Genomic DNA, 11,706 nt, shown 5'->3' with positions numbered 1-11,706 from the left:
AATGGATTTTAAAAAATAAAATGTTGAGGTGATATTTCATGACATAGAAAGCTGTGCAAGTATGTTTTGTCATGTGAAAAGGGGATATTATTAAAATAAAGTGACTTTTTCCTTTTATATTTGCTTGCTGAAATTACTTCATCTAAATGTGAATAATCAGATATGGTATCGGTGTATTGCATAAAGCAGTGTGCTATACCAGTCATTAATAATGAGTGTTATTTTTGTAACATTGAGAATCTTCATAAACATTGCTTTTTCTATTTGACCTTCAGATCTAAGACATTTCATGTGTAACTCTGAATCATATGAGCTTTTCAACTATATTTTTCTCTGAAAATAACATGTATTTCAAACGTTTATTACAATATTATTAGTTATTACAATAACTAATCTGCATATAATGTAGGTAATGCTTGAGAGTCTCATGTGAAAGCAATCACAATTAGGAAATACAAGAGAGAAATTTAGGAAAGAGAATTAATTATGAAAACATTTTGGAGGGGGTTCTGAAATCGAAATATTTTTATACGAGATGGGATGGAAATCAGGAAATCTTGAGTCCTGATCTTGAGAAATCTCGAAAAATAGAGGCTTGCATTTTAAAATTCAAGGATATGAAATTTGGAACATTTCATTTGTTCTGAATTTTTTATAACCCAGAAATTCTGTTCCCCGCCCCATCCCCATTGGTCTTGAATTTTGGGTTTCACACTGCTAATGATTATAAATCTGGTGAGGTTATCTCATACATTGCTTTGCTCCAGTATATTGGAACTATTTGAAAGTCCTGTCTGCTAAAATGAGGGTAATTTGGTATACATGACACACACTGATTGCCTCAGGCTGTACTGAGTTTGAGAGGTACATTATGTTCTCATAAAGGTCTCCTGCCTTGAAGGTAGCTATGTGCATATGTATGGGATGCTGTCATTTGTGGCCTGAACCATTCGTTTGATTGGAAGACACCATCTTCTAGTGGTAGCAAGTATAAAAAAATGGCTCTTAGGCCAATTGGCTGGATATGTGGGGAGATTGTCAGGAAATTTGCTGGACAAGGTATGGTTTTTCATCTTAAATTTTCAAACATTTAAAAGAAATCTAGCTTCTACCAAATAGACACATTCACATAGACATAACTTTGTTGAATTTGGCTAAGATAACCAAACTCCAAGAGAAATGTCATTGAGCGAAGTTTCAGTAAACTGCCTACACATTTAGTAATATGTGAGAGATGGGCTACGTTCCCACAATATTTTACCATACAGAAATTTCTGAAATCTCATTGCCTCCAGTTGCCCCTGCAATTTCAGTCAACAGTAAAGGAAGTTAGTAATGAAGGTCCATAGTCTTGCCAAATTATTAACCCCTTGGAAACAGGAGGCAGATCTAATGAAGCTGGCTAAAAATTGACTATAAATAAAGTTTATGTATATAAGAAGCTGCCCTAAGCCATACCACCATTTAGCTAACTCTTGATGGCAACAGGTTTTTGATTTCTCCAAATTACTGCTAGTCAAGTTTATTAAAAGAGAGATCAGGAGAAACATAGAATCATAAGGTTGGAGGGTTCCTTGGAGGCCTCCTAGTCCAAGCCCCCAAAATAGGAATAGACTTTCCTGGGACTGAGCCACTATACAATGCAGAAAAAAAGGGGGAAGGAATATTGATACTTGACATAATCACCACAGTCTTTGGAATATGGTTCAAATTGGGTAGGATCTGGTGTTCATGAATGGGGCCTAACAAAATCTGAATGGCATTTTAGTTTCCAATTCTAGTTTAGTGAAATAATATGGGTTTCCATTATAATAAAATATAGATCAATTACCAACAGCCCTGCTTTTATACCTCATTTAACCCATATTTTTTTACAAATATGCAATGCTTCATATTTGAAATTTAATTTTGAAGATCAGGATTTTATTATTTTAATTATTGTATTTCAATTCAGCTGGGGTTATACAGAGAGCCATCTTGGAAATTATAGATGAGATTAGAGACGAATTTCCAAATCTATTGAGGCTGACACGTTCAAACCAGGTAATATTTCTTAATTACTACATTTCCTTGCTATTTGAATGTTCAAACATTTTCATAACATTCTTAGTATTTATTTTCCATTTTGCAAAGTCTCGCATTATAATGAAAAATTTACCATATGACAGTAAAGATATTCAGTCCATTAATACATTTTAAAAGCTGTTACAATACTGCATACTTCTATATGTCATGTTTAGTTTAATTTTCTTTAGTATGAGTACCTTAAGTGAAGTGTCATATAAGAAATAAGCATGATTAAAAGCAACAAAAAGAAACTATTTTAATTATTCAGTGATGCAGGTATCCATGATGTACCTTTATATCATACTAAAAATGTACAAGTATACTTTATACCAGAATAAGGGTGACCTTGAATTTATCTCTGTCACAGTGGCCATCTTGTAAAATAGCTTGCAGAGGAGATAGGAATGAGGGGAGTAGGTAATTGTCTCCTTGTTCTCCTCTATCCTTGCAACATTTTTTATCAGTCATGTTGGTTTGGATGTTAGGTACAACTATTTGTTTTAACCAATGCTTTTTTTCTAAAAAAAAAAAAAAAAAGGTGCCGGAACTCTCATCTTGTTAATATGGCATGGGCGTGGCCTACTGTGTGGGCGTGGCCAGCTCAACGTCTCTTGTGTCAGGGGCACTTGTTCGGAGCTGGGCAGGACCGGGGCAAATCTGAGGGTCTCCGGCAGAGGGGGGATGGGACCGGGGCGAGCGCTGGGTCATGGTCCACTGGAGGAGCCTCACTGATATTAAAGAGGGTGGGGAAAACATATTAAAGGGGGTGGGGGAAGACATATTAAAGGGGGTAGGGAAGACATATTAAAGGGGTGGGGGAAGACATGATATTAAAGGGGTGGGGGAGAGCTATTAAAGGGTGGGGAAGGCATATTAAAGGGGGTGGGGAAGTTGTGTGTGTGTGTTTGTGTGTGTGTGTGAGAGAGAGAGAGAGAGAGAGAGCCCCTTTTTGTAAGTTTGCTTACTTTCCAATGCTTTCCTTTCCCAACACTTTTGCTTCCCTGCTGGCTCAATCTCTCTTTCTCTCTGCCGCTTCTGCCGCCCAGATCTACGGCTGCAGAGCAATTTTGCTCCCCACCCCCAGCCGATCTGGGCAGCAGAAGCGTTTTTGAAGCCTCTGGAGCTCGCATCCATGGCCGTGGAACGATTTTACAATGCTCCAGCAGCCCGATCCGGGCTTCGGAGGCCTGAAAAATGCTTCTGCCCAAATCGGCCATGAGGGGGGGAGCGAAATTGCTCTGCAGCCCTAGATCTGGGCAGCAGAGGCATTTTGCAGGCCTCCGATGGCTGGAGCATCGTAAAATCACCCCACGGCCATGGATGTGAGCTCCAGAAGCTTTGAAAATGCTTCTGTTGCCCAGATTGGCCATGGGGGAGGAAGCAAAATCGCTCTGCAGCCCTAGAACGCGCGAGTTTGGAGTTTGGGAAAGTGAGCAGGGCCTTAACATAAAAGGCTGGTTCTGCTTTCAAAAATAGAGAAAGGAGAGAAGATTATTGGGCTCCTTGCATCATTCCTGCTTGAAACCATCCTTTGCAACAAGAAAAAATCCAATTATCCCAACGCTACCCAACATTTCAAATATGTGTGCACTGAGAGGATACCTATTTTTAAGATGCCAGTCCTGCACATCTATATCTAGGAATAAATCTCATTAAACTCATGTGAAACACAGAAACACACACACACAAATGGAGAGCTTCCAATCTTGTGAGCAATTCCAACAGCTAAACTAGCCTGAGAGAAATTCCAAATCACCTCACCTTCCCAAACTCCAAACTCGGGCATCCTACTTATTTTATTTATTTTATTAAATTTATATGCCACCCTTCTCCCTAAGGACTCAGGGCGGCGCACAACAATAAAAATTAAAAACATAAAATAGAAAATTTTAAAAAGAATTAAACAATAAATATGTCAGAATCCATTTATATCATATTCATAAATGTATGTTTAAAACATTATTCCATGGATTCTGCCATCTCCCGAAGAGAAGAGAATGGATGTGTATTGAACCGGTATTAGGCATTTCAAAGGAAAGGAGAAGCCTTTTGAACTGGGGAAACAAAAGGGAGGGCTAGCATCTGGCTTGTGTCACGGAAGAGAGCAATAAACATGAAAGGTCCTAAATTCCTTTTTCCCACGAGAGGGATGATACGAGAGAAAGGATGGGGGACTGACCAAATGGGGCTAAGGGGGGTTAAACCGGGAACTCTATATAAGGGTTAGTTCATGGAATAATATTAAGTCCTGTCTCATTTCCTACAACCAAGCATGTCATAGTAAAGATTCTTTTTGGAATAGACTTGACTCCAAGAATTTTGTCTTCCTAAGACGTGGTTTGGGGTGGGTCCTGACAAAATACAATAATTATATGACAATTTAAAAACCAGTAAAAAGCTAATTAAAACCGTAGTCAGTCCAGGCCCGCTTGTTGGAACAACCATGTCTTCAGGTCACGGCGGAAGGACCGAAGGTCAGGGGTCGTCCGCAGCTCAGGGGGCAATTCATTCCAGAGGGTCGGCGCACCCACAGAGAAGGCTCTCCCCCTAGGGGTCGCCAGCCGGCATTGCCTGGCCGACGGCACCCTGAGGAGGCCAACTCTGTGGGAGCGAACCGGGCAATGAGAGGTTGTCAATGGCAGCAAGTGGTCTCGCAAGTACCCCAGGCCTAAGCCATGAAGGGCTTTAAAGGTAGTAACCAGCACCTTGAATCGCACCTGGAGGGCAACTGGAAGCCAATGCAGCTCACGCAGGAGTGGTGTAACATGGGAGTACCGAGATACTCCCATAAGCACCTGCGCGGCCGCATTCTGCACCAGTTGAAGCCTCCGGGTGCTCTTCAAGGGCAGCCCCATGTAAAGAGCATTGCAGTAATCCAAACGAGAAGTGACGAGGGCGTGGGTAACCGTGCATAGGGCATCTCGGTCCAAAAAGGGGCGCAACTGGTGCACTAGACGAACCTGTGCGAAGGCCCCCCTGGTCACGGCTGTTAGATGATCATCCAAGTTGAGCCGTGAATCCAGGAGGACACCCAAGTTGCGAGACCTTTCTGAGGGCTCGTTTGCCTTCTCCAACTCCGAATTTGCGCATCCTACGACCCTCACTTGCCTTCTCCAACTCCAAACTCATGCATCCTACGCTTGTCTTCCCAGTTTGGAGTTTGGAGAAGGCAAGCGAGAGAAGTAGGCTGTGAAACACAAGTGAGGTTGTGAAAAAAGCGGCAGTTGCCATCGGATGCCCACCTTCCCAAACTCCAAATTCAAGCGTCCTACTTTCCTCACTCACCTTCTCCAACTCCAAATTCACACATCCTAGTTTGGAGTTTGGGAAGGCGAGCGAGGAAAGTAGGACGCGCAAGTTTGAAGGGAATAGCACAGCTTGTGCAAAAGCTTTTGTGTGTGTGTGTGTGCAAAAAAAGGTGCCGGAACGCCATTCTGAGCGTTCTATGAGAAAAAAAGCCCTGGTTTTAACAGAGCGAAAGGGATGGGAGGAGTTATTATGAACCTCCTGTGAAATAAAACATTTGGCAAATGTTGGCCATTTCACTAAGTAATGATAGTGTGGTCTTAAGACGAGAAGGTCTATGCAAAAGTATGTGACAGGGAACCAAGTTGGAAAATGATGTTTTAGAAAATGATAATATTTATTCCTAGTGTGCAACAGTTGTGAAATTGCTTTCATTTTCATAAAACAATACAATAATGTAATAGCATACAATACTGGGTATAACAGGCACACTGAATTAAGCCATCAATATTGGGCCACCAGCTAGCCAACCAGACTTTAGGCTTAAAATTCTGCAAACTCTGTGATCAGTTTATGGTTCAATATGTTGTTCAAACAAAGAAACTGGCTTGGACAACTCACAGTTAGCTGTAGTTAGGCAGGTAACATGAATGGAGTCACTCAATTGCAAGGGTGAAAGCTATTGTTACAAGTAGATGTATTTTAGTCAACATATCTACTTTAACTTTTAAAGTTTAACTAATGTTGATGTTAATCATTCAATGGAAGGACATAGATCTACCTATGCCTATGTAAAGGAATATCATAACAATGTTTATCTATCATAAAGAAATTGCCAAAACCCAAGTGCAGGAGATCTTGTAAATTTGGAGCTACCAGATATGGGCTGCAAAGATCCACTGGATCACTAAATGTCAATAAAAAAAAACTCCTAATTGAAGATGTTGCTCAGCTGGGTAATAAAATGACTGCAAGCGAACAACCAAGCTCAGAAAGTATCAAGAACTCCACAAATGCCTAACTCTTTGCTGCCATCTAGCCTTTTGCATCTCCTGTCTGGTAAAACTACCTAATGGTTCTATAATAAAATTGAAGTAATACAATCAGGTAAACATGTCAATATTTGAAGAAAGATTGTGTTAGTTTTCTTGAAAATAGAAGATTGATCTAAAGACTACAAATCTTTTGGATATATAAGGATGTTTTTGCTTTAAAGTATTTAGTGATGTTGTGCTGACATTGAAGCAAGGGCCTTAGATATGACTTTTGCAAACACTTCCTCTTACAGACTCCTTTGATTTCTCAGACATGGGGTGAGCCTCAGGAGCAGTGTGCTGCAGGGGGATTATGCAAAAATCATCTCCTCCTCCTCCTCCTCCTCCCACATTAACCTCCCACATTAACCTCTTATTTAATACAGTTTATTCTGTTTTTCAGTGGTAATCCTATGTAAAAAGGCCAACAAAATTACTAGAAATAGTGATTCTATTCAATTGAAATAATAACTGACATTATAAGTAGAATAAAACATTTTTGGAGTTGTAATATTAGATTTATAAAATACTTCTCTATAGCAGAGATAGAGTAGACTATTTTAGTACCAACGTTTACTGTTCTGAATGTAATTATTATTATATTTTTATCTTGCCTTTTATGTATATGTAAATATAGCCAACTCATAGGCATGTACTGTAACTGTATGTAACTATCTTTCACACAATAAATTGACTATTTTTGAGCTAAATCCAAAAGCTTTTTTATTTCTATTTCAGGAAACACATCGCAGGGTGCAAAAATCTGAATCAGTTATCACCAGGGCATTCTATTCAGCTCATGGAGCTATCATAATGAATGGGCTAACTACACTATCACGGTCTTCAAACTCCATTGCAAAAGTTTTACAGCCGCAGCTTGCTAGAAAATTAACAGAGCTAAATATCTTATCACGACGTCTTTTGAGAACATCAAATACTCCCAAACAGCCATTGTATAGGACGCAAGTAGGTAAATTCAACTATCCCTCACACAACATCTTAAATAAGTTCTGTTCTGAAAGTGCTAACATCAAACATGTCACTAAGCAACAGTCTAGCTCCTATAGATTTAGTATCAACTCAGCCCTTATAGACTATAAATCATGGTTTATGACTTAGATTGCCCTGATGGTCTCCCTCACCTCAAAATTATATGGGGCATAAATATCTTGGCCCAGCTTAATTCAGTTACTTGATGAGTAATGAAGGTAATCCTTGCTTAATGGCAATTGGGACCAGCAACCATCATTGCTAAGTGACACATTTGTTAAATGAAACATCATGTGACCATGCTGCAATTAACATCACTCTGGCTGCAATCATTAAACAAATAATCTACGGTCATAAGGGAAGACATCATATAACTTTGACTTAATATTTTATTGCCGACTTCTCCATTAACTCTGTTTCTCAGAAACCAGCTGTGAAGTGCAGAAATGACAACCACGTGACTGCAGGAATGCTGCAATAATCATAAATACAAGAACTGGTTGTAAAATTACTTTTTCAGTGCTGTCATAATTTAGAAGAATCCCTAAACAGGACAGTTGTTAAGCAAGGACTAGGTAAAGGTAAAGGTTCCCACGCACATGTGTGCTAGTCGTTTCCGACTCTAGGGGCCGGTGCTCATCTCCGTTTCAAAGCCGAAGAGCCAGCGCTTGTCCGAGGACATCTCCGTGGTCATGTGGCCGGCTGGATGCTAAACTCTTGATTGCTAATTAACGGCTTACGGAATGAACTATAAATGGTTGAATTCACTTGGTATATAAACTGAACAACTTGATAAATCACTAGAAAGTGATTCCTAGTAAATCAGAAAACTGCATTTTCTTAGTGAGATAAAACTCTTGAGTCTATTTTCTCCTAGCTCCATCCATCCTTTTTTCTCTTAATAGGAAGGGAGAAAAATAGATGAAAGAGCTGCACCATGTCCTTTACTTAGTAATACAAGGAATTCAGTATGGAACCCCCTTCGTATAAAAGACAGCTTCATATGTTGTCTAACTATTTGTTATACTACAGTATTAAGGAACCATTGTTTAATTCTTCTACTGAAAACTGTGGGATTTAAAATTGAAAGGATCACACCCACCATATTATAAAATGGATGAATGATTTTTTTCCCTCTTTCTGTTTTCTCTCTTCAGGACAAGAAAGTCTTCTTTTATGATATCATTTCCTACCCAGCAAAGGCTGCCCTTACCAGCATAATGTGTGCTTCTTATGCAGCACTAATTTTTCTGGTAGGTTAATAAATAAGTGTTACTTCAGCTTTTCTCATACAAAATACCATCTTATTCTCAGCAAGTAAACTCATAATCAGTAATTATAGAATCTTAGCAATAGACCTCATATCTCTTTACTAATGAGAAAAAAATGAATTCAAACATCACATTATAACTTAGATGTTTTCAGTAAACTGTGATAGTAAGCCTTGCTTTATGACTAATGTGTTTTGGCAAATACAACCAACTATAGACTATCCCACATGCCATGATTATGTTGCAAACCATGGTTACAAATGACTTAGCTTGATGAAGGAACCGTCAGGCGCAAACAATCAGGGCCATACGTTAACTTGTAGTTCAGAACATTTATTTCTCAAACCTATACATGAGAATCTAATCAGCTAGAGCTCAAAACTAAATTGGCACGAGAAAAGGGTCAATGGATTCAAGAGGGATTGGATTTAGACTGTTTGTGGGAATGTAATAACTTTAGACTGATAACTTGCTTAACTCTGTCCCCAGCTCTACCCGCTCTTCTACAAGAACCCAGCCAATATACTTATAGTGTTTATGTCTTACCCTAACAATGGGTAAGAATGAATAAAATAGTTATAGCAATTATGTCTTAAAAATGTTAAGATACAGCCCAACCTTCTTTCAAGGTTCTGGTTGAAGTCATAAATATAAATTTCATTTTTAAAATTTGTCATTTTTATTTATTTATTTATTTATTTATTTATTTATTTATTTATTTATTTATTTATTTATTTATTTATTTATTTATGGGACTTATATCCCGCCCTATCTCCCGAAGGACTCAGGGCGGCTAACAACAATAACATATAATAAGTACAGAAATTAAGATAAAATTAAAATTAAAGTCCTCTGTGCAATAAATTAAAATTAAAAATTAAAAATAAATTAAAAATTGTAAACATAATTAAAATGCCTGTCAGTCCAGGTCAGCCAGGTGGAAAAGGAGTCTTTTGAGGCCGCGGCGAAAGGACTGGAGATCTTGGGCCATCCGAAGCTCAGGGGGGAGCTGATTCCACAGGGCTGGCGCTCCCACAGTGAAGGCCCTTCCCCTGGGGTTCGCCAGCCGACATTGTCTAGCCGACGGTACCCTGAGGAGGCCTTCTCTGTGTGAGCGTACTGGGCAATGGGAATTCGTTCCTGGTAGCAGATGGTCCTGCAAGTATCCCGGGCCTAAGCCATGTAGGGCTTTAAAGGTAAGTACCAGCACCTTAAATCTCACCCGGAGGGCAACCGGTAACCAATGCAGCTCATGGAGCAGAGGTGTTATATGGGAGTATTGGGGAGCTCCCATCACTACCCGTGCAGCCGCATTCTGCACCAGCTGAAGCCTCCAGGTGGTTTTCAAGGGCAGCCCCATGTAGAGACCATTGCAGTAGTCTATACGGGAGGTAACGAGTGCATGGGTGATTGTACGTAGGGCATCTCGGTCCAGAAAGGGGCGCAATTGGTATACCAGGCGAATCTGGGCAAATGCCCCCCTAGCCATGACTCCAATATGATCTTCAAAACTGAGTCGTGAATCTAGGAGGACGCCCAGATTGCGTGCTCTATCAACGGGAGGTAACATCTCTCCTCCTATAATCAAAGATGGAACCTCTTGGACTAAACGAGATGTCATACTATATTATTAAATTTATTCTGTTCCATGTGGGTTATAAAGGCAGCTTATAAAATATAAAATGTGGCAGCAAAACTTTAATTAAAATTAAAATAAAATCAATTAAAATCAGCAGTTAAAACTTGGGTGAAAAGAATTCATTGATTTAACACTAGAACTGACCAAGAATGGAACTATTTGCAGATATTATACTTTATATTAAAGTCATTAAAATAACACAGAACATTCATTAATTTGCTTTGTATATCAGCTTTCTATCAACAATTATATTGAAGATAGCTAACATCAGAACAAAATACAATGAATATCTTCATATAACAGCACAACAGCCTAAACTAAGTTGTCTCATCTGATTCAGAATCTCAGCTAGTTCTGGATTTGACTGATCCCCCAGTATATAAATTTACTTGTTGGTTCTACAAAGAAGTGGGAGGCTATAACAACCACAAAAATAGTTGTTCCATTTTTCCAACTTTTTCATTCCTCCTCCGTGTAGGCTTGAAGAAGGAAAAAGAGGATGGGGAAGATAAAGCCACCATTATCCCTATCAATAATGCCTCCAAATTTGATCAGGCCACTGCATTTTTTAAAATGCATTTTTTTCAGGTGTGAATCAAAAAAGAAGGAAGCGACAGCCAAACAGTCATCACAGACGATGGTAATCTGGTATAGGTCAGAAAAGTCAAGATGGCAGCCACAACTACACAATCAAAGACTATCCCTTTTTTCAAGATGTGCAACATACATCTTGAGGTTTTGACTCCCCCATCCTCAGTTGTTCAAGGGGGAACAGTTTCAGTTCAGTTTTTACTTGTATAACACCTGGTGTCAATCTTCCCTATTCATTTCTGTCATAGCTTTACTTTTCCAATGATTTATTATTTTGCTGTAATTAAGGCCCAGAGTCACCTTATGGGGGAGATGAACAGTATATAAACTTAATAAATAAAATTAAGGCAGTCCAGCCAGTACTAAAACTACAGGGCAATACACTCTTCTTAAATTAGGAAAAATGTACTATGCCAGACTCTCTAAAGTTAATTAAACAAAAGTATCTCTTTTTACGTGAACAGGCAGTCTCCATTAACAAATTGCTGGCAAAAATAAAAGGCATCAGTCAAACAGAAGACACTTCTGCAGAAAGCAGCAGTGAAGATGTGGATGAAAATGGATTTCCCAGAGCTATTGAAGCAACTCCCCCACTTCAACAAGAGTCTTCAATGTTTTCTGTTAAAGCATCACAAAATAGTGGAAGCATCCATACTCTACTTGCAGCAATGGATGAAGAAAGTGAACAATAACAGACAGTTCTTTTTATATAGTACAGGCCCAGCTTGGACTTTTCAACCTATATCCACATTGTTTTATTAAGTACACAAACATATGAACATGGTTCTAAATTTCCATTTGAGAATTGCCAAGTTTTTATATGCTTTGAGGCTGTCCAAAGCATACGGAAGATACATTTTTGCAAAGG

General features: G+C 39.1%; 2 protein-coding genes across 3 annotated transcripts in view; one reads left to right on the top strand and one right to left on the bottom strand.

Annotated features, from left to right (window-relative positions):
• The window catches only part of RHOBTB3 (Rho related BTB domain containing 3), a 64,309-nt gene that overhangs the window by 52,044 nt on the left and 559 nt on the right, over positions 1 to 11,706 (bottom strand). The window lies entirely within an intron of this gene.
• On the top strand, positions 999 to 11,530 carry SPATA9 (spermatogenesis associated 9; the record flags this gene model as incomplete). The annotated part of the gene is made up of 6 exons (XM_081318858.1): positions 999 to 1,059; positions 1,955 to 2,043; positions 7,053 to 7,453; positions 7,536 to 7,572; positions 8,495 to 8,590; positions 11,303 to 11,530. 6 exons carry the CDS (start codon positions 999 to 1,001, stop codon positions 11,528 to 11,530), a joined length of 912 nt encoding a protein of 303 aa, XP_081174984.1.

The sequence above is a fragment of the Vipera berus genome, assembly GCF_964194415.1.
Source record: "Vipera berus genome assembly, chromosome: 2".
In the NCBI taxonomy this organism is placed as follows: Eukaryota; Metazoa; Chordata; class Lepidosauria; order Squamata; family Viperidae; genus Vipera; species Vipera berus.
This window is presented reverse-complemented; position numbering and strand designations above follow the sequence as displayed.